Source organism: Agelaius tricolor, unplaced genomic scaffold (assembly GCF_023055355.1).
Source record: "Agelaius tricolor isolate 1412-34295 unplaced genomic scaffold, bAgeTri1.0.p SCAF_14, whole genome shotgun sequence".
NCBI lineage: Eukaryota > Metazoa > Chordata > Aves > Passeriformes > Icteridae > Agelaius > Agelaius tricolor.
The window spans coordinates 13,067,410-13,093,466 of NW_027269274.1; the positions used below are offsets into that span (position 1 = coordinate 13,067,410).

The 26,057-nt window shown below is 47.5% G+C and overlaps 1 protein-coding gene across 2 annotated transcripts; it reads left to right on the plus strand.

Moving 5' to 3' along the window:
* The first annotated feature begins 2,091 nt into the window (after positions 1-2,091).
* WNT5A (Wnt family member 5A) lies at positions 2,092-17,524 on the plus strand. Of its 2 annotated transcripts, none has more exons than XM_071439764.1 (5): positions 2,092-3,352; positions 6,570-6,703; positions 7,844-8,109; positions 12,830-13,122; positions 14,671-17,524. In XM_071439764.1, the coding sequence occupies exons 1-5, from the start codon at positions 3,347-3,349 to the stop codon at positions 15,127-15,129; spliced, it is 1,158 nt and encodes a 385-aa protein (XP_071295865.1). In that variant the 5' UTR covers positions 2,092-3,346; the 3' UTR covers positions 15,130-17,524. The 2 variants fall into 2 exon arrangements, with proteins under 2 accessions (XP_071295865.1, XP_071295866.1); XM_071439765.1 differs by lacking the exon at positions 2,092-3,352 and adding an exon at positions 5,535-6,192.
* Positions 17,525-26,057: the final 8,533 nt, after the last annotated feature.

Genomic DNA, 26,057 nt, shown 5'->3' on the forward strand with positions numbered 1-26,057 from the left:
TATAAATTCCCTCTTCAGTTCTCTTTTTAAAGGCAGCGACTGGGAATCCCGGCACAGAAAATGATCTGGTGTTGGCTTCCCCCACTGCCAAGCTGCTGCTCAGCCCTGCCCGTGTGGATCATCCCGGGCTTGGCGTTTTCCTGTGCCCGATGACATTATGCAATTACACGATGATAAACATCGTTCGGGAATACAAATGCGAGAGGTAAACAGCTCGGGGCTTTTTATTAGTTTATTCCAGGCGATCTTTCTTGTTTTACTGCGCAGCTCCTCCCCCTTTTACAGTTTTCTGCTATTCTTTACTAATTCTAGTGATTTGAGAAATGACCTTTAACCTGCGCAGTTTGCAGACTCCTAAAGGGGATAATTGAAATGCCACAGTAAACCAAAGGCAATAAAATATTATTTACTAGGCATAAAACTAAGGTTGGTCTTCTTAAAGAAACGAACAGCCCCCTTATTCCTTTCCCCTCCCCGGACCTGGTGCTACACCTAATTTATAAATTCCTCACCAGGCGTTCCGAGGAATGAACAGCAGCCCGGGCAGTGAGGATTCCTAATGGAAAGGCTCTTTGGATATTAGAGAGTACAGAAAGCGGCCGGGAGCGATGCTGCGGCCTCGGGCCCCGCCGGGGCGCTCAGGTGTCGCAGAGTGCGGGGCTGATCCCCTGCCCGCCGTGCCCCGAGGGGGCTCCGCTCCCGTTCCTGCCGCCCCGAGGGGGCTCCGCTCCCGTTCCTGCCGCCCCGAGGGGCTCCGCTCCCGTTCCTGCCGCCCCGAGGGGGCTCCGCTCCCGTTCCTGCCGCCCCGAGGGGCTCCGCTCCCGTTCCAGCCGCCCCGAGGGGCTCCGCTCCCGTTCCTGCCGCCCCGAGGGGCTCCGCTCCCGTTCCTGCCGCCCCGAGGGGCTCCGCTCCCGTTCCGCGCCCCGCGCTGCCGCCGCTGCCCTAGCGCCGCGCCCCTCTCGGCGGCCCCTGCAGCGCGGCTCCCCCCGGCCGGGCTCGGGGGCCCGCCAGAGCTGCAGAGGGGTTGGCCCCGGGGGCGCAGGGCCGAGGGGGAGCCGTGGCCATCGCGGCCCGTCCGGCCGGTGCCGCCCGAGCTGCGCTTACCTGGCGGGCAGCGCCCCGGCGGGGCGGACGAGCTCTTGGCTCGGGAGCAGGTGGGCAGCGGCAGCGGCTCGGGCCGGCCGGGATGTGACTTGTCCCCCATCGGCCTCCTGAAGGGATTTTGTTTGCACTGGAATGGCTTTGAGGGAGTGAATGCATTTATTGATAGCGGAGCTGTTCTCGCAGCCTGGTTGGATTTCCCAGGGCTGCTTTGATAATGTGCCCCCTCCCCCGCATCCCCTCGTGGACCCGCAGCTCCAGAGGGATACAGGGGAAACACTGCGGAGTTACGGCGTGGCTGGGGGAACGCTCCCATTTCCTGTGCTTGGATGTACACGGGACGGGAGAGGTGCAATAAAAACCCGAGGGCTGCAGAGCAGGCAAAGAGCGGGGAGGTGCAAAGGGTCCGCGAAGCCCCTCTTCCCTGTAGCTCTCACTGGGTCTTACTTCATTTAATCCAAACAGTTTTGTCAACAACTTGCCAAATTTACAGCGCCAAAAAGCCGCTGCAGGACGAGGAACTCGTCGAGCTCGCTCGGTTCCCCCTCTGGCAGGCGGCACACGCGGCTGCCTCCGCGCCTCGGAGCATGCGACAAGCAGGGCTCGTCCCCGGCCGCCGGCAGGGATGCTGGGCAGCCGCTCGGCGCGGCCATGTGCGCCGCACATTGTGTGCACATGTGTGCGAGGGGGAGCGCCGCGGGGCCGGCCCGGCACAGCCCGGGTGTGTGTAGGGGTGTGCATGGGTGTACATGTGCGTATGTGGGTGCACACGGGTTTGCAAGGGTGTAGGTGTGCCCCCATCCCGGCCCGGGATGAGCAGCCGGCGGCGCTGGAGGGGCCGTGCACCCCCGCACGCACCCCGCCGGCCGGGATGGGCGCACGGGGCACTGCTTTGCAGGAGGAGTTTGCCCTCACGGGGCTTCACCCCGAGCTTGCCCAGCGAGACCGGCCCGGTGATGCGGGACTCAGCGCGGCGGCCGGGCCGGGCACACGCACGGGGGGCGCTCCCCGCTCGCCGCCCGCCCCGGGGCCGCGCGGGGTCCCGCTCGCTGCCGTACAGCTTTAAAATCCAGCCCCGTCTGCAATAGGCCGGCCCTGGGCGCATGCGCTGCCGAGAAAGTTTTCCAGCTGCCGTTGGCTCTCTTAACTTTTTTTTTTCCTTTTCCTTCTTTTTTTTTTTTTTTTTTCTCCCTCTTTTGCAGTTTTAAGCAGCGGGGTGAAGAGGAGCGAGGGAGAGACGCGGGGGGAGCGGGGCCGGCTGCAGCGGGCGGGGGCAGAGCCCCACGGAGGAAGGGTCGGCTGCCGCGACGCCGCCTGCCCCGGCTTGCTCTCCCGGCTCTTCTCCCGCGTATCCCGCTCCCCGGCGCTGGGCGCCTCTGGCACCGATGGATTGGGGGAGCCGCAGCTCCTGAAGCCCGGACTGCTCCCCTCCCCCTGGCCCTGCTCGCCTTGCAGGATCAGTCGCCCCGTAAGACAGGCAAACGCGTGCACAGCCCCCCTCCCCCTTCCCGCTTGTGCAGAAACTTCTTCTTCTGTTTGGGCTTTTTCTTCTCAGTGTAAAATGGAGGGAGCCGGCCCCGGGATGGCTCTGCAGCGGCGGACCCCCGGCTCTGCACCGCCCAGCCTTTAAGCAAGTGAAGGGGGGCGGGCAGGGGGGAGCCCTGCACCCGCTCGGCTCCATCGTCCCCCTCTCGCGGGCCGGTCCGCGCCGAGCTGCGGAGGGGGCGGTCGGCGGCCCGAGCGCCGGCGGAGCCGGGTGGGAGCGCGGGGAGCCCCGCGGCGGCACCACCTGGGCTGGTGGGACGGATCGTCGCCCGCGGCGCTTTCGCTGCCGCTTGTGAAGATTTTTATTTGCTTCCGCACAATCACGCCCACGGGCGCTGTGTGCGTGTGTTGGGTTGGCTTTTTTTTTTTTTTTTGGCTTTTTTTTTTTTGGCTTTTTTTTTTTTTTACCTCCTTCTTCTTCTGCTGGTGGAAAGCCCTAATTACTGCGATTGCTGATGGACCTTGGAAAGAAGGCTGCACTGGTGCCCCGCTCCGCAGTCGGACACGCTCGGTTTGCGCCGGACAGGGCGGCCGCTCGCCCGCCGCCCCCCGCCAGCTCCGCGGGCCCCCGCGCTCCCCCGGCCGCGGCTCGGGACGATACCGCCCGGCTCCTGCGAGCCAGGATTTTACTTTCGTCTCGCCGTTTCTCCTCCCGCTCCGCTTGGATTACTTGGCTGCTCCCGCTCAGTGATCCCGCGCGATGGAGGTGAGTCCGCGCGGGGCGCGGGGGCTCCGCGCCGCAGGGGCCGCGGGCGCGCAGGGTGGGCTGCGCTCGGCGAGGTGCGGGGCCCCGGCGCGGGGCGGCCTCTCCTGCCCTCCTCGGCTAGCGCCGGGTGCTCCTGCCTCTCCGCTCTCACCCACCGCGGAGAGTTCTGCTCCCCACTTGGGAAAAGCTCTTGTATTTTCTGCTTTCCCTTCTCTTTTTAAATTTCCCCCCGAAGAGAGGCTGCCCGCCGCAGGGACACTTGCTAGGCTCGCTCTGCCCGCCGCGTCCCGGTGCATCTTTCTGGCAGCGGCTCCTAACGCGAGTTTAAAGACATCTTTCCAAACTTCCCAAAGTTTCCCGAGGAGGATCGCTATGGAGGAGCCCAACGTCGGCGCTAATGGTGGCCTGTACCTTTAAGGAGAACTGGCTGGGGGCCAGCAGAGGACCCGGAGTCAGCCCCCCCCCCCCACCCCCCATTTAATTTTATTCTCAGTTTCTGGAGATTATCACTCTGCATCTGCAGCGGGTCCCGCCTGGGTCAGCGCGGAGGAGCGCGGCTCCTCGGGGTCCCCTTGGCGCTGCGAGGACTCCATGTTGGAAAGGCTGTTGGCTTTTTGTTGTTTGTTTGTTTTTAATTGTCAATTGTATGGTAAATGGGCTGCGCTCGGAGGGTCACGGGGAGTTCAGCGGGGCCGAGGAGCGAGGCTGTCCCCGGGCGCCGAGGGAAGGACACGATGTGCCTTCACCCCCGGGAAAACAACCCCTCTGCGCCTCCGGTGGGGAGACTGGGCCGGGACCCGACCAGTGCCTTTCCCTGCAAACGTGAGACGTGGTCTGGCTCCTCCAAATGGCTGTGAAGACGCAGCGGGGAGCAGGAGGCGGCCGGGGGGTCCCCGCGGAGCCGCTGCGCCTCCCGCGGTTTACAGCCCCCCGGAGCCGGGCTCTGGATGCCGCCTGCCCGCTGGTAGTGCTCCTAGAAAACCAGATGCCTTCGCAGGCTTTCCAGACACCCCGTGTAAAACAGGATCAGAGGCGATCCCGCGGTGCAGGATCTGTAAAAGCCTCTCTTTTCATCTCGGCAAGGAGCGCGGGCTCCGCATGGGGTGCGTTAAATACCAAAACCCAATCTCCGCGGCCCTACAAAGTTGAACACGGTGCCTCACACTCCCGATCTCCAGTGCTGCTGGGCAGTCTGCTTTTTTTTTTCTTTCTTTCTTTCTTTCTTTCTTTCTTTCTTTTTTTTTCTTTTTTTTTTTTTTTTTTTTACTGTGGGCTTTTTATTGTGTGTTGTTTCTGGTGGTACCTTGTCAGCTGCTGCGTGCAGAAGGGCCGGGCTGTCAGGGCCGGGCTGTCCGCGGCCCCGGGCGCAGGTGTCTCCGCAGCCTCGCAGCCCGGCGCAGTGCGCGCAGCGCAGGGGCGATGGCAGCGGCGCGGAGGTGCCGTCGGAAGGGCAGAGGCGCCGAGCGAGGCCGCCCCCTGTTGGGAGCGAGCCGCCACCGCTCCCCGCCCGCCGGCCCGGGGGCTCCGAGCTCGGGGGGCGCCCGGGCCTTGTGGGGACAGAACGCTTTGACCCTGCCGGCCGCGTCTTGCAGCGGGGACAGCGCCCCGCTCCCGGCTCTGCCCCGCTCCCGGCTCTGCCCCGCTCCCGGCTCTGCCCCGCTCCCTCCGCGGCCGCCCGCCCCGCCGGGCAGCTCGGCGTGCCCGGGCTGGCTGCTGGGCCGGGCAGCTGCGCAGCTGTCGGCGTCCCGCATGGGCACCGGCGTCTCCGACCTCCTCAGGCTGGGCTCGGGCACTTTCGTGGCGCTCCTTTGTTACTGTCATTGTTTCAAGAAGTTACGAGATGAAAAGAGCCCAGCGCGTTGCGCGCTGTCGGGTGTCGCGGCTTGCCCCGCGCACTCCTCGCTTCGCCTCGTCCCTCGCTCAACGCGCCCTCGGCGTTCGCACCTTTGCCGGGACTGAGCCCCCGTGGGACGGGCGGGCTCTTTGTGCTGCAGGAGACCGGCCCCCGTTTACCCAGCCCCAGCAGTGGGGAGGTGAGGGGCTCATCTCCCGCGGCAGGGGATGGATGTTTAACCCGCACGGCGCGGGGAGGCTTCGCCCCCGGGCTGCAGCCCCCGAGCAGTGTCGGGGAGCGGCCCACGGGGGTCCCCGAGCTGCGGCAGCTCCCCCGCATGTGCCCGGGCAGGTTCCGTGTCCGGCCCCGCTGCCAGCGCTCCGCTCCTCCCGGCCCTTCGCAAACAGAAATAAATTAGAATTAAGAACACCTTCAATTCAGCGTTAAGGGCCTTTGGAGAATGAATAGGGAATAGGGAGCCCCCAAGTGTCGAAATGTCCTTTTTTTTTCTTCTTCTTTTTTTTTTTTTTTTTTTTTTTCCCCTTCCGAGGGGAGGGGAAATCAACCCCAGGAATGGCTCTAGGGAGGGAGTGAGAGAGTCCCGTGTGAGGACCAGACGGTGATCGCGGGACCTGTCGGGGGAAGCGTTTGACTTCCAGGACGGCAGCCCGGTTGTTGCAGGGTCCGGGTCGCTCCTGGTACCTCCCCGGACCGGTACCGGCCCCGGGGTTGCCGTCGGGGCAGTCACCGCGGTGCCAGCGCGGAGCTCGGGGCTGCCTCAGGGATCGCGGCGGGCGGGAGCCCCGAGGCTGCGCCGCGATGTTTTAGGGGACGACGGAGAAGGGCAAGGACCGGCCGCATCATCCCGGGGCGGGAGTCCTCGGGCCCCCTGCGGAACCGACCCCTCGAGGCACCGGCCCCCTCCCTGTCGGGCTCCCTTTGCAAACCTGCAGTCGCCTTTAGCCAGCCGTGAGCCTTTCGTGTCCCCGGCGCGGGCAGCGATGGGGTAATGCCCGCGGGTCGCTGCAGCCCCGGGGCAGCGGGGATGGGTCCGGCGTCCGGAGCGGCTCTTGCGCCTGGTCCCGTCCCGTCCCGTCCGGCGGCGGGCGGGGTGCGGGAGCGGCGGGGCCGGGGCAGAGGGACGGGCGGGCGCCCCGGGAAGGCGGCGTCCGCGGGGGGGTGGGGGCTGGCGGGGTGGGCTCTGCCCGGTGCAGCGGGAGCCGCGACGTGCCTGTGTCTGGCACCAGAGCCGCGGCGGGGAGAAGGGCCGGCGAGTCAGAGTCAAGTTAAAAGGGGCCCGGAGACTTCCGTTGTTTAAACTTGAATGCTCGAAAATGGTCTGAGAAGCAATAAACAATCTGATCCTTTTTCTCCCCCCTCTAGAAATCCAGTGCAGTATTAATCCACGGAGGTGCTGTGGGGACAGTTGGCAGTACAATGGCTTCTCAGTACCTCGTAGTGGCTCTGGCCGTTTTCTCCTCTTTTACCCAGGTTGTAATAGAAGCCAGCTCTTGGTGGTAAGCATCTCGTATCGACTTGGTTTCGAAAGGGGGTGTCAAGATTTGCTTGCTTCAATGTCTCTGTGCTTCTTCTGTACTTTGTTTCTGCGGGAGTGCGGCCGGAGCGAGGCAGCAGGGGAGAAGTGTGCTGGTTGGAATAGGTTGGGTAGGAGAAGGAACGGGTCTGTCGAGTGAGGGTAAATGTGCAACATCTCGTCTTGTAAAACACAGCTTTTAGAATGCTGTCTGGTGGATTGTCTATGAGTTTTATCATCTTTAAATCACTATAATTGTTTTTCTTTTAAAAGACATGTTTCAACTCCCTTACGTTAGAAGTTTTGCATGTACAAGAGAAAATGCTGATTTGCAAGGAAAAACTTAACGTTTCAGTTTGAAGTTTTCTGTAACTGAAATGTTTACAAATATGTTTAGTTACAAAGGAGTACGTTTAAATTCCTGCTTTGGCAAATTATCTGTATAGTGTACAGTGTTGAGAGTTCTTGAAATAGGTGTTTCTCTGCTCTTTCCAGTGCCTTTTGGATTAATAGCTACTTTTTAATTGAAAACTATGATGTGAAGAGCACTTTAAAAATTAAGAAAACAAAGTTGATTTTGTTTAGAATGAATATACTTGCCTGTATGTTTCTGTGTTGTCATTTGGAGGAAGCTAGACGTAGTCTGTTGCAAGTTTCTAACTTCTGGCTTGCTAAAGGTTTCCCTATTTGTTTATAAGAGATCAGATTGAAAAACCCAGCCTTAAGTATAAAATATGTGTTAAGATAAATTGGGATTTGGAGAGCTTTTTTCATTTTTGCTTTATTTATTTTCCTGGCCTTTCAATTGTTTGGAGCTTCTGATTTTTTTTACTGTGTCAATTTAAGCTGGTCAAAGACTGCCTAGATGCAAGTCTTCCAAGTCTGTGTCGTACTTCAGTCTCTAATGTGTGGTGATAACCACATGGGTGGAAACTAGTAACTTCTGTCCTGTTCTTAAAGTTTCATATTTAAGTGTCTGGGGCTTTTCCTCACTTGTTAACAAAAACAGGAGTTGTATACTCGTGTATAAGATACGTGTCTGGGATTTATAGATTTTTTTAAAAAATTGCTTTATTTTATTTTGAAGTCTTCTGTTTATTAATGCAAATCTTTCTTTGTGCAGGTCTTTAGGGATGAACCCCATGAACCCCATGAACCCTGTTCAGATGTCAGAGGTGTACATTATAGGAGCCCAGCCACTGTGTAGCCAGCTAGCAGGGCTTTCCCAAGGACAGAAGAAACTCTGCCAGTTGTATCAGGACCATATGCAGTTCATTGGAGAGGGTGCAAAGACGGGCATTAAGGAGTGCCAGTATCAATTCAGACATAGAAGATGGAATTGCAGCACTGTGGACAACAACTCTGTTTTTGGCAGAGTCATGCAGATAGGTAGGAAGCAACATCTTTATGATTAAACTCTTGTCTGAGGATATGTATGGCACACACTGTTCTGCACTTGAATCTCTTGCCAGGTTCTTACTGAGTACTGTATACAATCAAGTGTTTCTAAAAGTTGGCAAAGGAGCTGGATTATTTTTAGCTGGAGGTGATTTCCCACCACTGTCCAGCCATATGTCTTGGAAAACAAAGTAGGAATATATATTTGCATATGGGAATAGGGGAGAAAGGAAAATGAGGCCCTGAAATCTCTTTTTTAGAAAACCTGAGACAAAACGAAGGCAACCTACAAGAATTAAAACCAGCAGCGTCTTGTAAAATTAAAGATGTCCATGTCTAGTTCCAAAGTTAGCAGCTGGATAATAAATCGCTCTTGGTCCAGACGTTAACTGAAAATTGCTGCTCTGTCGATTAGTGTTTATAGGCAATTCCTCCTTGCTTATTTCCAGATACAGTGGTTTTTTCTCTCTTTTTAAGGAAAACAGATTTATTTTTAAATTACTGTAGCAGGGTAATTTTCATGAGATCAGTTCTATCATGGTAAAGTGTGTGATTGTCCTTGTAACTGATATTTAATGGAATCACGTCCATGGTGAGAGACAGATTCTTGTTTAACATCTTATCACAATTTGGTGGACACCCAGCCCTTCCCCTGTCAGATCCTCTCTGAAATGGCCTTCTGGCCTTCTCCATTGCTCATGTGCTGCCTGACTTTATTAGCATTTAAGGACCTCATAGTATTTTAAAGTCCTTGGCAAAATTTTAACCAGTGCTGTTGAATGGGGTCCATGGTGAAACCTTCCTCTGACTTTCTCAAGGCAGATTGCTGATTTTGTGTAATCAACTGAAAAATGCCTACTTTTCTGGGTGACACTTGTGATGCTTTAAGTAGTGAGCAGTACACTGGCAAATGCAGCACTGCTTTTTAGTTGGGGTTGTAAAGCAAAGCTTTTATGGCAGTGTTTTTCTGTCCTGCTTTAGAAAAAGAAAAAGTTTTAAAATTGGTTTCAGTCTGGGTTCGTCTGTAAATGGGCTGACTCCAGTTAAAGTTGAAGGAATGCATCAATTCACATTTAGTCTCAGTTTTTGTTAAAAGAAGTTTTTATTTGGAGATTGTCAGACAAATAGAAAAAAAATCTATTGCATGTTGGAACATTCGATTTTAGATAAACAACCTTCCTTAGGCTTTTTAAAGCACAGTATTAACCCTCCATTGGGGTTTTTTCCTTACCCAAGCAAAAGTCTAAAAACATGAAAGCAAGCTTCTTCTGTACACCTCTCTGTTCTAGTAATATAAAAAAAACTCAGAAAATTAATCTGTTTAAAATTTAGGCCTTCATCCTTCAGCCCTTATTTATTATCCAAGCAAGTGAAAATTAGCTCAGGGGGACTGTTGGTGTGAAGGAGTGTACAGGATGGGGCCCGTAATTTGTGGTGTCTGTCTCTGGAATCGATATTTCTGCCCTCCCCAAGAATGACAGATCTATTTAAAGGTGGTTCCTTTCAAGTTAAATAACTTTGCCGCACCCTTTTGCTGGATATGACTGTATTAGCTGATGTCTACACAGCAATTCATCATGTAATTAAGCCACTTATTCTAATTGCAGATGGAAGCAAGGTTAATAGCCATATTCAGGAGTGAGAGCATGAAGAGTGTATTCAGTGAGAGCAAGGAAGGAGGTGTAGCAGTTGTAGAATTTCACGCTGACCCTTAATAATGACCAGTTGGTGTTCCTCTGTGTGGAGGGAAAAGTGGACATTTTCAGAGCCTGATTCCATTGGCTTCAGCCTGCCATGGTCTGTGTGATGGGCTGTCAGATGCCCCTTGCTGTGCAGGGTGCAGGCTCTGAGTGCACATTGTCTGGGAGGCTTTGCCACGTGCCCTTGGTTGCGCCCCAGAGAGTTCCGGGCATGGCACTGCCCGCCGGCACAGCCACAGCCCCGTGTGTCAATGGACAGTCTTTCTTCCAGGATTTACCCTGCAGTTAGCTAAAGCTGTACAAATAAACCTGCCCTTGGGTTTGGAAACTTGCTCTGTGGCTTATTGAACTGTAAAGTTTTAGGGCCTGTGTTCTGCACTGCTCTCCTTGGGTGCTGGTTCCCAGGTCAGGCCACGGTGCTCGCTGCCATCTCCTGGCTTTGTGGCCAGCCCTGTGCAGGCTGCACATGGGCTTTGCACACACAGCTAAGTGCTAACAGGAAACAAAATCACTGGATCCTCCCCCTACAGCTCCGTGTGGTTGGGGTCCAGCTTATTCTGCCTTCAGCCTGATGTTGAATGCTTTTAAAATGCAAGACAAAGAACATTTTGTATCTTATGTTCAGGTATAAAAAAAAAAAAAGGTTCTGTTCTTGCAGACTTATTCAGATCGAGTGTAAAGCTCAGCGCCTTGCTCTGTGGGTGGCTTCCTACAGTGTGTGTATATTGAACAGTTCCATTTCTATGTTTTATATATATGGGAGAGAGGGGACTCGAACGTGTTTGGAATGTGTGTTTGCTTGCCATGGCTACAATAGAGAGAAATCCTGGACTGTGGGAAAAGACAGATATGTTTGACAGTGAAGGAAAGCACAGTTGTGCCTAAAGACTGAAAAAAGAAGGGAAAAAAAGAAAACTCAGAGTAACTCATCCGTGTGGAGCCATCACTCTTAATGTGTTCCTGGGGTCAATGACTTGAGGCAGTGTTGGCTTGAAGTGTACTTCAGCAGCTGATGCTATTTTATAATTTGCCTAAATGTTCGAGGAGGGAACTTGCAGGGCAACTCTCCTTCCTGTACCCAAGCCTTTCCTTCTCCTTCCCACTGAGAGTAAGTTCTTTAAAATTTGTTCCAGGTTAATAATGAAAACGAGTCAAAAATAGTCAGCTTTATGAGTTTAAATCCCGCAGTAAGGGGCAGAGTTAACCATGAGAAAGCATGAGTTAACTAAACATGCAAAAGAACAAAAATGGAATGGAGGAGGCGAGTCCTGTGGTCCAAAGCAGACCACGTTTCTTTCCTCTCAATATAGTGGAAATTTTGCTTAAGGAATTAATCCAAAAATGTGTGTTACAGAGCAAATGGGAACATTAAAATCTGTATGAGGTTCCCCCTGCTATAGTTTGCAGTAGATGCAAGGCTTAAGTCACCACATAAAGCCAATGTTTTTTTAACTGAAAATGCTACTCCTGTAACCCTTTATACCCACAATTCATGTGGATACTTCCAAGAGCAGGTGTCTGTGAGTATAGACCATTGTAAGGTAGCAAAGTGCTTCTGATCTTTCTTAAGTTTCATCTTTCCTAACATAAGATTTCTGATTTTTCCCATTTAAACCCAGCATCTATTACTAAAATTAATCCAGTGGATGACAGCTGTTGTATTAACAAAGCTGCTCTGATCATGGTGTCATCTTGATGTTAAATATGAACCAGACTTCAAATTATTTATGTTTCAGAAGTGCTTGAAAGCTCCTATTAGATTTGACCTGTCATGATACATCTTGTACAAAGAGATTTTGCCTAAAATGTTGCTGTCTAAATATATGTGACTTGCCCAAAACAAAGCCTCTTAACATCTTAGTTTTTCAAAGGCCATGATGTTCCCTAAGAAAAATCACGTAAAACCAAGACTAAAAACTAGCTTGATCTATTGATTAGACTAAAGATTAGGAATAAAACTTAAATCATATAAACAGAAAAAAAAAATATTTAGTCTATTCTTAGTCATTCCAAGAATCTTTCTTGGAAACGACCCATTGGGATGCTGTCTCTTAAGGAGAAAAACAAACTTCAAGTGTTGCTTTCTGGTGCAAGTTTTGTGTTTGTTTATGTGCAAGCTTTGCTAGTTGTACTCAGAGCTTGTGGCACCCTTGGAAAAGTGATTGGGGAAGTCAGACACTTAATGAGGTGGGATCTGATACTGTCAATAGGATGGTATGTGGCCATGTCTTACATTATGGGTATTGTAACTTTCTCTTAACGAAAGCTGGAAACTTGAGGTTTTCCATTTCCATTTAAGGGCACCAGATGCAGGAGAAAACCTTCAAGGCCACCTCGTGCCAAGGGTTTTTTCTTCCCTGTAATTTGTAAAAATGATTGTCCGTGGGCTTCCTTGCCATATTCACAAGAGCTGAAGTGGTGGATAATAACCAGCACAGGTTGTTGTTAGTTTTAAATAGTCTCCTCCAGAAGTGTCTGGCTAATGTGTAGGGTGAAAAGTTGTGTGTTATTCTGCTGTGTGTTTCTTTTGATACTACGAGACTTCATAAATTGCCTGAACTTTAAATAAATTGGAATAAGTGGGTGAAGTGCATCAATCACGTTTGAAAAGTAGTAATTTAAGAACCAGACTTTTAAAAGTTGTATTTAACATCTCTTTCTTCTGAAGGACAGGGAGCCTTCCCTCCCCTCATATGCTGGCATGGCTGCTTTGGCCCTGCTGGCCTCATGGCCCTGACCCACCTTCACTCTGCACTTTCATCCAGGCGTTCACCAGCATGAAAGAGAAGTGATTTCTGCTCTTGACAAACTGTGTGTGCTCACATGGCTTGGGTTGGCTTGGTTCTTTCAGAGTGAGAATGTTTTGGGCAGCGTGGTTCAGGGTTACCCTTTTACCATGCGAGTGAACTTGGTGGCTCTGGAGAGCCTTGGTCCTCCCGGCCCAGCAGCAGGCTGGGAGGACAAGGGAGGGAACGGTGCTGTCCCCTAACCTCGCTTGTGTCTCCGTGCAGGCAGCCGGGAGACGGCGTTCACCTACGCGGTGAGCGCGGCCGGCGTGGTCAACGCCATGAGCCGCGCGTGCCGGGAGGGCGAGCTGTCCTCGTGCGGCTGCAGCCGCGCCGCGCGGCCCAAGGACCTGCCCCGGGACTGGCTGTGGGGCGGCTGCGGGGACAACATCGAGTACGGGTACCGCTTCGCCAAGGAGTTCGTGGACGCGCGCGAGCGCGAGCGGGTTTACCAGCGAGGCTCCTACGAGAGCGCCCGTATCATGATGAACCTGCACAACAACGAGGCCGGCAGAAGAGTGAGTGTCTGCACCACCGTGTGTCCCTCCATGCTCCTCCTCATCCCTTCTTCTTGGGGAAAACATGGTTCAGCGGGGCACAGAGCAGCTACCGTGGCTTGTCTTTGGTTTGATGCGCAAAACGAGAAAACGGCAGACATGGGGTGTGGGTGGGTGGGGAGTGCATGGGTTGGTGTTGCCTTTGGTTGTCTGACAGTCCTGTTGCTTTCCTCACGGGGGAGGCTGGGACCAAAGCGTGTTGAGTTTCCCTCTGTATTGTTTCATGAAAAGTGCCCTGCTCGCTGTGGGTTCTCTGTAGAACAGAATTTTATTAGTTGGTATTTCCAACCAGGACAGTGTGTGTTGGAAGGAAGAGGGGTGTGCTGGGCTTCCCAGGCTGGAATTGTGCCACAAGATTGTTCTGACTTTTTTTCTTTGCCTGGTTTAAGAGTATGTGAAAAGCTTCTCTTTGCTATTAGAAAACATGGCCTCTGTGGTTGAACATGTTTTCATGGTTTCTTTAATCTCAAAAATGCTTTAAATGAATGGGTGTAAACTTTTTTTAATAGTCTGAATATGAAGAGCCAAAATCATTATTTGCCTAGAGCTTGAAGTGCCAGCAATAGTCAGCTGAGACTTTGCACTTGTGCTCTAAGGTGAAGAAGGATGAAAGATAATTGAAAATTAATAGTATATAAATGTAAGAGGAGGGTGTCTGAGAGCAATGGACAGGCCAATTACTATTAGTAAGAAGAAAAATGACACTTTCACAGTTGCTTACGGAGACTTGAGGAGTTTTTTCCTTCCTCAGCCTCATCTGTGCAGTGCCATTTGGCAGTGTTAAGACTCTGTAACTGCTGGGTGGAAGCTGTCTACAGTATCATCTAATGTGTCAGACCCCAGGATTTTTGGGGCAGTGTCAACACTGACTCTTATTTTATTTGTACAGGGCAAATGACTGAGGTTTCCCTGCCAAAGCTTTGTAAAGAGGATATTGCTATGTAGCTCTGACTCCCACCCATAGGTGTTTGGGGGTTTCTTCTTGGATGAAGTCTCTCTTCCAGAGCAGTGTTTGGGATAGGAGGAGGATGCCGAGCCAAGAGTAGACAATCAGCTGCAGCTGAGCCAGGAGCAAGAGGAATCTTAACTCTTTCCCTAATTGCAGCCTCAAGCAGAGATCAATAGGGACAGTAACTCAGATAGAAAATAAGGAGATGTTTTACATTTCTCAATGAAACAGCAAAATCCTTTGCTGGCGTGAGAGCAAATTCCTAAAATTTGAGTGCAGCCTGAGTGATGCTGCTGTCTGGGCTGTGTGTGCTGTTGTGGCTGTCTCTGCTGTGGGGAGAGGCTGGTGAGAGTCTCCTCTCCTCCTCCTCCTCCTGGCTCTTTGGGGTGCTGGGAGTGCATGGGTGTGTCAGCTGACTCGTCCTTCTCACTGAATAGGAGGGGGGAGAGGATGCTAAGGTGAATACTGTGGAGGGGCTAGGACAGAGGGCAGGAGATGAGGGGTATAAACAATCTCACAGTCTTTGTTCACGGTTCCTGCTTCTCTCCCTGACTCTGCAGACGGTGTACAACCTGGCTGACGTGGCCTGTAAGTGCCACGGCGTCTCCGGCTCCTGCAGCCTGAAGACCTGCTGGCTGCAGCTCGCCGACTTCCGCAAGGTGGGCGACGCCCTGAAGGAGAAATACGACAGCGCCGCCGCCATGAAGCTCAACAGCCGGGGGAAGCTGGTGCAGGTGAACAGCCGCTTCAACGCCCCCACCATCCACGACCTGGTGTACATCGACCCCAGCCCCGACTACTGCGTGCGCAACGAGAGCACCGGCTCCCTGGGCACCCAGGGCCGCCTGTGCAATAAGACCTCGGAGGGCATGGACGGCTGTGAACTCATGTGCTGCGGCCGGGGCTACGACCAGTTCAAGACGGTGCAGCGGGAGCGCTGCCACTGCAAGTTCCACTGGTGCTGCTACGTGAAATGCAAGTTGTGCACAGAGATCGTGGACCAGTTTGTGTGCAAATAGGGCACGGACGAGGTGGGAGGAACTGCAGCCGCCTGCCAGCAAGGGGTGCAGGCCCCTCTCCCTTTCCGCAGGACTATCTCCACTTTATTTATAGAGTCCAAGGAGTTTTCGTCTTCTTTTAAGAAAATTAAAAAAAAAAAAAAAAAGAAAATAAAAAAAAAAGGGCGGGGAAGGAAAAAAAAGAAAGAAAAAAGAAAAATATAAAGGTTGCAAAGAGAAGTGCCTGGAAACCCTCTCTGCGTCCATCCCAGAACTGTGTGAGGCTTATATTTTTGGCAATAATGGGGGAGAATCTGAGAATATTTATTTTACAAAGTTAAAAAAAATAATTGACTTTTCTTACAAACAATAGAGTAGTTTGAGGGGAAAAGCCGACATATCCTAATTTAGATCCATGGAACGTAATACACGTGCAGTAGACAGAGCAACCACGTAATGTGCTTGGGATGTTAGAACCATCCTTATGGATGTGAGGAACACACAGAGCTGTCCATGACTTTTAGGTTCAGACACTAGAAGTTCCTAGAGTAGGGTGTATAAAGCTGTTCAGTGCATGTAGGGCTCTGTAAAAAAGGGGTATGTTCATCACAAGGAGCGGTGTAGGTTGCCCGCCAAGGGTCACCGGAGGGCAAAGAGCAAAGGATCAGAAAGGCTTCAACTGCGCTACCCCCGAGTCACCGGGGCTGGTTCCAGAACCGAGCAAGACAGGAAAAAAAAACCCAGAAAAAAAAAAAAATCTGCCTTGGTGAATAATAAAGATATTCTTCAAGGCAGAGCTTGGCCTCATAGCTAATTGTGACATTCGAGTGTCTCGTGTGCCGCAGCCGCCCTTCCCTGGCGGGTGTGGAGCAGCCCGGGGCAAGCTGCCCGCAGCACTGGGGCTGGGCAATGCTCACAGACAGCTCTGCTTTCCCAGCCTGCAAAGCCCATTGAAAGGAGAGTTCCCCAAATTTGAAAATGCCTTAAAATGGTGTAATAGCTGGCCGTCTTTCAAAACACAGCTTGACAAATAACTCCTCTAATTTTATGTGAGAAAATAAATCATTAGATATCCGCTCTTGGAATGACTGATTTTTATTTTTTTCGCAGATTTTGGGAACGCTTTCACTCAAGGAGACAGTAGTTTCATATTTTAATAACATTAACTGACTATTATAGTTCAATGAAACGTTGCAGCAATACCAAATTTATCATCCTATGTCTTTAATACACATGCTTTAGATAATATACTGCAGATATACACTATACAACTGTTCAGACTATACTCGAGCAGTTACATATATATGGGAGAGCTGTGGTCTCTGGTGTCTGATACTTCAAAGCTTTTTGTACATATATATTTTAATGATTTAGAAAAAAATAAAACATCTAAATTAAAGGGGCAGTTCATCCCTTATTTTCTTTTTCAGATCTCTTCAGGTGTTTAGATTGATTCTAAGCTTTTGGTGGGTTTTTATTTTTAATTATTATTTTTTTAAGAACTTGTAACGTTCAGAAGTTTTAAGGATAATCACAAAGAAGTAAGCCTCTTCCCAATTTCAGGACTTCCTTGGGTGGTTGGTAGAGGCAGCACCCTGCACTTGAATTGATACCAGTCTGGAGATCACTTCTACTCCACTCTCACATTAAGGGCATTATTGATTATTGCTGAAAGGAGACACCTTCCAACTCCAAAATGTGCTGCATTCAGCCCTTGCTTTTCAGTTTTTGAACAGAGAATTGTTATTTGTCAAACAATATGTGTTCCCCCCATGCTGTGTAGTTACACAGGATTTCATCTTGGGTTCAGATGCCACTTTCCAACTCAGTCCCATCCTACAAGTTAAAGAAAATGGTTTTGAAGATACCAAGTGAAGAAAACCTTTCACTTTAGCCTAGTTGTACTAAAGCCTTGACTTTTCACAAGCCTTTAAGCTGTATCATTAAATTCATCTTGATCATTTATCAGCTTCTTAATGGCGCTTTATTGCTCTTAATTTATTGTACAAGGACATATTTACCCCTCATCTTCAGATGTTTGAAAAGAATATCTTTAAAGTAAGAGAAATAAATAAAGCACTAATTCATTGAATATGTCACTTTGGTTTTTATTGTACAAAAACCATGATCTTTTTTTTTTTCATTTGCTGAATCACCTCATGTTCCTTTTTAGTGACTTCTGTCTGAGCAGAATTGAATCTCATGATCCTAGCTATTAAAACCCTATTTAATGTAAAATATTTTACCTGTCATTCAGATATGTAAAACTTCTATGTCCTTTCCTCTGTTCTGTACATTTAATGTACATATTTCTGTCTTGTGTGATTTGTATATTTCACTGGTTAAAAAAAAAGAAAGGATTATGCCATAATTGAAGATAGACTATAAAAATAAAACTTTGGTTGTATATTGGGAAGTGGTTTTAATTATCTTTCAGAGAAGGGTTTGTTAAGACAATGAGCAGAGTTGATTTTTAAATTTATTGCATGGTAAAACAGGGATGTGTTTGTTGGCCAAACATACAAAGTACATTTTGAAGTTTTATTTCAATATTAAGAAGACTTACAGATAGAAGAGGAAGACTTCTTCAGTAGAAGGGGAAAAAGCCCAAAACCAAAAAAACATGTCAAAAATCCACTCAGAAACTGTGACTCTGAGCTAGGCAGCATTTTAGAGATGGGCAACTACTAAATTGCCAGTGGGCAGGGACCTGGGTTGTTACTTGTGTGCTTATGGCTTGCAGGGCTGCCTTCAGGGGTTTTGGGGCAGCTGCCTTCAGCAATGCCAGTGAGGGCAGCAGGACCCTGGGGTGAGCAAAGGTTCCAGGAGGAAAAGCCAAAAAGCCCTCGGTGCTGGGTTTGTGTGCTCTGGATGGGGCTGGGTTCCCCACATCGCTGTGACCACCCTGGATGGAGCTGCAAGGTGGAAGCTCACCAGAAACTGAGTACAAATGAAGGGAAGAGTCTTTAAAAAAACCCAGGAAGGCAAAGTGCAATGAAGGATGGATGAAGTATTCCTATTAAGGAGGTAAAGCAAAAACCAAAAATTATTATGAACCCCAAGCTTTCTGTTTTCCCACTGGCTTGTCTTTTTGTCTTTGAATTGATTTCTTAAGTCATGATTTATTTTTGCTATAGGTACCTTGATGGATTAGTGGCCTTTCTTTACCTCACTTCTCCTCCTCCTTTTTTCTTCTTTTTTTTTTTTTTTTTTTTTTTTGTTGCTGAAGGATAACCTTCTAACATATCGAAACTCTTTCTGGCTGCCAAGAATGTATTATCCCACAAACCAGTAGACCAACATCATGTGTTTAAAATAGCAATTCTGGGCAAATGCAACGTTCTGTGGTCCTATTACTGACATCTGGTTCAGTTTTCCTCCACTTGTATATTGACCAGTATTCTTTATTGCAAAAACACAGCCCCTATTTAGGAAAGTCAGCATTTTTTTTTGACTGGATTATATTCAAGCTTTTCCCAATAACAGAAAAGTTACCAAAAAACTTCTTTATTGCCAGCAGTAAATAATCTGTATTCAAAATAGTCATTATGGGCTCAGATACAAGAGAGTTGTTTTTAATTTGCACCAAAGTTTATCTGTTTAATTTTGTTAAAAATGCTGTTTCTGAATCTTGGTTTTTTTAGTAATAACTTCAAATGTTTGTGTTTGGTTATGTCTTTGCCAGTACTGAGATCCACTTTGTTTTTGCAAAGTACCAAAGCCCTCAGGTGTTACCAATAAGTGCATCAGAGATAAGAGACTTGAAGAAGAGAATGGCAGCTTCAAGTCAGGCACGGCATGCAGGATGCAAGCTAAAATCCTTCCTTTCTGAAGGATTAGTTTGATTGAATGATCTTAGAAAGATGATACAAAACTTGTAGGAATTGGTACGGAAGCTGACAGAAAGGCTGCTTTCCTTTGGATAAGAAGTTTTGAAGAATAATATTTAAACCATTAGGCTATTTATTGTAAAAGCATGGTTTTGGTGAATCAGGAAAAATGTCTAGTTTTTTTCTTGTGGGCTATATGCTAGAGGAAACCAAGAACAATGAGGAAAAATGAAATATAATATATAGTATACCTAAACATATAGGTAAGTGTATTAATGTAAAGCTTATGTATGTACTTGCTGACTGTAGTAGTCTTAAAACTGTTTATCTATTATTGAAGTCAGTTTGGAAGGCAGGCCAGATCTGTTCTTTTGCTTTTTAAATTGTGTTTAAAATCCTCAATGGGAAAAAAAAGAAAAATCTTTCTTCCCTACTCCAGACTCTGGTATGTCTGTTTATGTTGCAGTGGGATAAAGGATCCACGTAGGAGTGCAGTGAGAGGTTTGTACATGAAATGTTGTTTTCTTTAAAGGTGTGATTAAAAAATCCAATCTGTCATGCTCTGCTCCTATATGAGATTGCGTGTGTGCATTTGTATATACGCTGCTGGTATTTTCCAATTGTGTTGGCCAAATTCTGCTTTTAGTTATGGTTAGGCATCTCTCCTGACTCTGCTGGTGTCATATGAGCCTGACATTTTTCGACCAGACGTGAAGGCCCCCCTGCTCAAAGAGAATGCATATGAAATATATCAGCCTTTCTTCTGCTAGCTGGTTGTTTAAACATGGGTAACTGAATTATTGTGAAACAAATTCTGGGGCTGCAGCTGCAAAAGCAGTAATACGGTATATTCGTAGTGATGTTTCTACGCCATACCTCCTAATTTCCCAGCTGATTTCCAGTGCAGACAGAAAGTCTAGAATGCATGTGGTATGTTCCTCATCATATATTTTATAAATGTAAAATAATGATTTGTCAATTACAGTTTCTATTATAGAGATAAAATGAGATATTTCGGGCTCCTGTGATTTGTTGACAGCCCCTTACCTTGGCTGTGTGGAGCGCTGCTGGCTCGGAGCAGCACGAGGTGAAGCTGCTTTGGGAAGGTCTCTGAGGGCCAGGCTGTGCACTGTGGATATTGGTGCACTGATTGCTTTTGTAGCCAGTGTTGGTTTACCTTGTGTTGTCTTTCCCAGCAGTCCTGCTTTCTCAAATGGTAATTGAACAGCAGCAGTCAAAATACTCTGCTGTCGGAGAACCTCTGGCCACTCCATGGGCAGTTATTCAAACACTTTCTGAACCAGTTTGACCCATTGCTGATTTATTCCAGATCCATTGCGAGGAATTTTAAAAATGCAAACTCTACACTAGAGTTCATAGCATGGCTCACAGCTCTTTTTTGGTTTTGTTCTGTTTTCATAAAGCACTCCATACCAACCGTCCATCTCTTTTAAAGTGGTGTTTTTTTTGTTTTGTTGGTTTTTTTTGTTTTGTTTGTTTTGTTTTTTTTCCCCAGTAATTTTCTTGAACACCCTGGGCAAAGGATATGGTTCCCTCAATAGAAGGTGACACTTTCTGTGCCATTCCTCCAATGACTCACAGACCTCAGTGACAGGTTCCATGGCAAGAACCACTTCCAGAAACCACCCATCCCTCAAGGTTTCCTCCTGCTTCTCCTGGGCAGTTGTTAGCAGAGTGCAGCAGCTGTTAGTCTTAAAAGATGATTAAAAGTCTTGGCTGCTGTTTTCTGCTGCTGCTTTCTGTCTCTTTTTCTGCCCACTCAAGCAAGCCTATCTCCTGGTAGGTTTTCCTGTTGTTTTTCATACAGAACATTGCAACTTTACGTAGCTTTTCCCAAGTTTGGGCTGGGATTTACTTTCCATGACTATTGATCTCAGAAGAGCTAATGCTTAGTAGGCAAATAGTGCTAGTGCTTCTCAAGTATCTCTTTGCTTTGTAAATCAGCAGCCTTGGAGGAGTGAAGGGTAATCCCTGAGCAAACTTGAACTGGCCATTACCTGGGGCAGGGAGGTTGAGGTCACTAATGCTATAAAATACTGTTCAGATGTATTTTTGTGCTTTTCTTTGGGCAAAAGGGTTCACACCATGAAAAAGAAAGGTGCTACTCAGTGAGATGTGACCTAGTAATACTTGAAGAAAATGGGGAAAAGACCAATTTATGGTGTGCAAATTCATTGACTTAGTTAGCAGTCTCCATTGGTGTTGATTGCCATTCATATAAAATTGAGAATATCTGTGTTTCTGCGTCTATGTTTTCTGGATCAAAGTAATTCCTTGATATTTTCATCTTACACAGTACATTTGTGGGTAAAGGGCCTGTAAAAAAATGAAGTTTGAGGACTTTAAGAACTAGAAGTAAAACCATCACCTAGGAATCGGCTCCAAAAAACACTATGGAGAAAAATAGCAGTGCAAGATGCAGCAAACAAATGCTTTGTTTTAAGAGCTGGTGTTGCAGAGCTGTCAAGCAAGGAAATGGTTGCTGGTGTCAAGGACAGGATGTCCATTTTAAGCCACAGTGCCAGTTGATTTATATATGTTCAAGTGGGCAAAATCCAATGGCAGGAGTCTGGGAGCAATTCCTTGATAGTTACATGCATTATATGGAATGCTTGTTCCTTGTGACCTCTGCAATCCTCAGTAGGCATGATGACATGCTTGTACTTGCAAATAGGTGATAAGATTTTCTAAAAAGTTTGTAAAAGTGTGACAATTTGCATTGAATTATATATATGAATGGATTTTTAATTTTTTGGGGTTTTTTGCTACAGTCTTCTAATATATATGTGAATCTGAATATCTGATAAAAATCCTGGGTGAGGGTGCAATGTCTTGGCATCAGCAGCAGCTGTACACAGCCTAGAGAATGGAAGATGGAAGTTTATTCCTCCTGATGTTGTCTTTTGTAAAGAGCCAGTGTTGATCCTGCACAGCAGATGCTCTGGACAAGAATGAGAGTGGAACTTCATGAATGGAGGACATAATTCATTCATAGCAAGTACAAGGTCTGATGTACTTGTGTTGCCTTTGCCATGTCATTTGCATGCAATGTATACTTCTATATGAGCATGTCAAAGTCTAAGATCTTTGCTCAAACTTAAGGACTTTATTACAGCAGATTAAAAGCAGAATAAGCTCTAATGAAGCCAGATGTAATAGGAATTGAATATGTCCCTTGTTCTTACATTCTAGTGGATTTTGTTGTTATCTTGTTAGGATTCAAACCTTGTCTTCAGGATTTTGCTGACTAAAATGATAAATTAGTTATTGTGGAGGATTTTATGGATAATACATCACATTATTTTTTCTTTTTTTTTTTTTTTTAAGGGATGATAGATGCCTTTCCTGGAGGGCATTTTAAATTAATCATAGAATCTGCTTTAATTTGTAATATATTTTCTGATCCTTCCTGTGGTTAGAGAATATATGGAAACATCTTTGCCTTGTGTAGATTCTGTCATCTCTCATGTCTTGTTGTCCTCCTTGGTGGTGTATATTTTGAATACTTTAAGTCACTATGCTTTACTTCTTTACAGTCTGACTCTTGAAGGTAGAGATCTTACCAGACCCCTGGCTTGTGGACCTTACTGTAGGAGATCTGTTGCCAAGTTTAGTGGAACCACATAGTGTAAATAAGAGTGGCAAAATTTAAACATTTATGTGAGGAGCCAGCTTGACTGTATATTTTAAAAATCTAGGCAAGCAAGATTACAAAAAGATATGTTTCCTTTGTCTTATTCTCATGAAGAACTAAAGACATCCCAGGTGAACTTCTGGGAGGAATAAAAGACCAGTGTCAAATGGTAGCCGACTCTTTCCCTCTATGTCACGATCCTAATGTACTTTTATTATACTTTGAGATCCTAAGGCTATGTTGATCTGCTACATGATTATATAATGCTCCAGGACACCTGTGTAAATAGCAAACAGAGAGGCTTTTTATAGATACTAGATCTTAGATAAGTGACTCTAAGAAGTAATATAGGATCCCAGCTGTAACCCCCTGCTATGCATACCGTGTATTTTTTGTTGGTTGTTTATTATAAGAAGTACAGAAGCTGTTTCTTGTAACATAATTTTTGTAAGACCTGCATGTGTAAATATTAAATTTGCAAATATTAAATGGAGAAGCATTAGAGAAACCACTAAATGAATAACTTCACATTCCTCATTCCTTATTCTGATGTCGATTTCCTTAAATGTTGCTCCACTAACATTCAAATCTGTGTGCTGTTCCAGCCAAGGAGAGGAACTATGCAATCCCTCAGCCCTGGCCCTCTCAGGGTGTAGATCTTTAATGGTACCAGATGTTTGCTGGAATCCTCCTCGAGGCACTGATGTTCTGGGTCAGCAGCTCATGGTGTTAATCAAAGCCCCCTGTCCATCAGGGCAGGCTCAGGGCTGGGACTGTTTGCCAGGGAGGTGATTCTGCTCTAGGAGTCCACAGGGAGAAAATCAGTAGGAGCTCTCCTCTCTCAGCTCCATCCCATGGTGGGAATATCCCGGTGCAATTCACTTGGCTTGTGTTGATGAGAATAGACTAGGATCCCAGAGGGTAAGTTTTATTAATTTTTTTTTTAATAGATAAATTATCCTTGGAGAAGCAAACTTGCTCCAGTGGTCCCTGCAGGTACACTTCTGGTCTGCTGATGAATTGCATGATTCTTGAAAAAAGTGACCTTAAAATCTACAGGAAAGAATATTGAATAGTTCCCCCTCTACAGCTGCCTGGGGTGGTAGGGAACTGCAGCAGTGAGCAAACTGTTGTTTACCAGTGTTTATAGGGGGAGGTTGTTTTACATTATCACTTTTTAATTATTTACTAGGGCACCTATTAGAAATGAATCATGGTTTTCTTTCTGAAAATAGGGTGAGGAAAATTGAGGCAAGAATACAAAAATGTGGATGTGGCAATGCTGGCCCAATCCTGTTCCTATTTGCAGTTTTAGCAGAGGGCTCTGACCACATAGCTGTAATTAATATTTGGTGTGTGGCTTGCAGCTGACTGACCCATGGCTTCCCAGGGACTCCAGGGTTCCTTATCCAGCTGTTTCTTGCAATACAGTGAAAGGAAAATAAGTCACATGGGACACTGCAATCAACAAGAAAGTGCAAGGTAAATTCAGTGGCATTGATGAAATTTCTGTTATAAATAAGCTGTGGACACAATATTTTAGATTCCAGCTGCTTTGAATTGTTGTGTGCATTTTTTAAACCATCCATAAGTAAACTAGTTATGATCTCATTCTTACCCAGGCTGATGCTGGTGATGATATGCCTTTTACATTGTAGGGAAAAATAGGCAAGAATATCAAAAGTGCTTAGTTAGGATACAAAACACATATGCAGCATGGCTTAAAGGACTTGAAGTGCCAGACCCATCAACATATTACAGTAAGTAACAATATGCCACAATTAATTAATTAATTCAAAAATTTTTTTTAATGATTGTTAATTTTTTTCTCCAGTTCTCAGACTGATTTGTTGGTGTTTATTAATTTAACATGTTGGTGTTTATTAATTTAACATTTGATCTGAAAAAAATTCCCCAAACTTCAAAGTTCAGCCTCTTCTTTAGGAGCGATCCAAAAATATGTTTCTTCAGGCCCCAGGCATTTCTGAAGTAGCTGAAGTTAAACAAAAAACATTTCTCTCAAACTCTGCAAATGTTCTAAAAGCTTTAAAGTGGCTCCTCACAGGGAGCCAGAGCAGAGAGGGAACCCCTGGGTTATTTTTGTTGCTGTGCAGTGGCACGGGGCTTCCTGGCGGAAAGCTCCAGAATTATCACTTTTCTGTGTGTTTGTGTATGTTTTTCCTTCCTCTTTTCACCTCTGTCACTGAGCTCCTCTCTACCCTGTGCCTCGATCCCCTGTTGAGAAAGTCTGGAGAGGTAGGGGTTAGATCATCCTTCCAGCAAGGATAAACTGAATTCATGTCTGAATGGGAAGATGACTCACATCGCATGTGAAGTTTTCCTAAGCTCCACGTTGGAAGGGATGAAGAAAGACTTTCTTTCCTTGAGGAACTGTATCACCATGCTGGGGCCTGATGGGAGTATTTCTTCAGTGTGTTTCAATTTCATAAACTGTGTTTGTGCTTTGCAGTAAAACAGCCTTGAGAAACCAGTCTGCATTTTGCTGGTTCCTTTTGCTGGTACAACAGCATCCCTGAGGTTGTGAGTGCTGTTGAGAGCTCTTCACTGGAGTCATTTTGGTGTGGTCTTAACTCATTTTCCCAGGCAAAGATTGGTATTCACATAAGATGACAACATGGCTAATCTGCTTTAAGAGCAGGCTCTGAACATATAGAGGCATTTCTAAGGGAATTGCTTCATTACTCTGAGGAGGCCCAACCCATGCTAGTAATTCTGCATCCAGTTTGGTTAATATTGGTGTTTGCTTAAAGGTTTTCCATTTACAGTTCTCTTCTGGAAATTTCTGCCCAGTGTGTCCCACCTCCTGAGAAGCCCTTTCAGCTCAGTTTTGAAGTGAGCAAGAGCAGTTTTCAGGACTTGGTTGTCATGAAATGTGTCTCGCAGTGGGGAGTCACATTAACTTCTCCCAGACAATTGCATTGTATGTTAAAGTATGTGCTGCAGCCCTTACATCATACGATAGCTAGTTGTGCCACGTCACAGGCAGGAGTTTGACATATGTTGCAAAATAAAAGTTGCCAGTCATGGACACTATTTTGGATGTTTTCATCTCCAGCAGTGCTGACATGATCTCTACCAGCAGATCGTCTCCTGCTGAGAGCAGAACACAAACACGGCCAACACCCTGATTCCAGATGTGCTGCGTGGCACGGAACCAGTGACAAATGATGCTATTTCCATCTTGTATGGTCATGGACAGCAAAGGGGCACCTTGAGATCCCAAAACATGCTGCTAAACTTTTTGTCTTGGTGGCATTAAGGTATGGGGTTTGTTTTCTGTCTCTGGGCACCTGGTCTATGCCAGATGTGGCCTTGCTGGGACCCATGAGTGTGACCTGTACTCTGCCTCTCATGCCTCACAAACACCCTACACAGCCTTGAAACTGTGTGCTTGGTAGCTTTGGTCTGTGTGAGCTGCTCTCTTGGTCCTGTAGGATGTGAAA

Excerpts from the sequence above, each read along its gene's own strand:
- WNT5A (XM_071439764.1), top strand. Across the intron at positions 6,704-7,843 it reads ATAGAAGCCAGCTCTTGGTG|GTCTTTAGGGATGAACCCCA; the intron begins GTAAGCATCTCG and ends TTCTTTGTGCAG. Across the intron at positions 8,110-12,829 it reads TGGCAGAGTCATGCAGATAG|GCAGCCGGGAGACGGCGTTC; the intron begins GTAGGAAGCAAC and ends GTCTCCGTGCAG.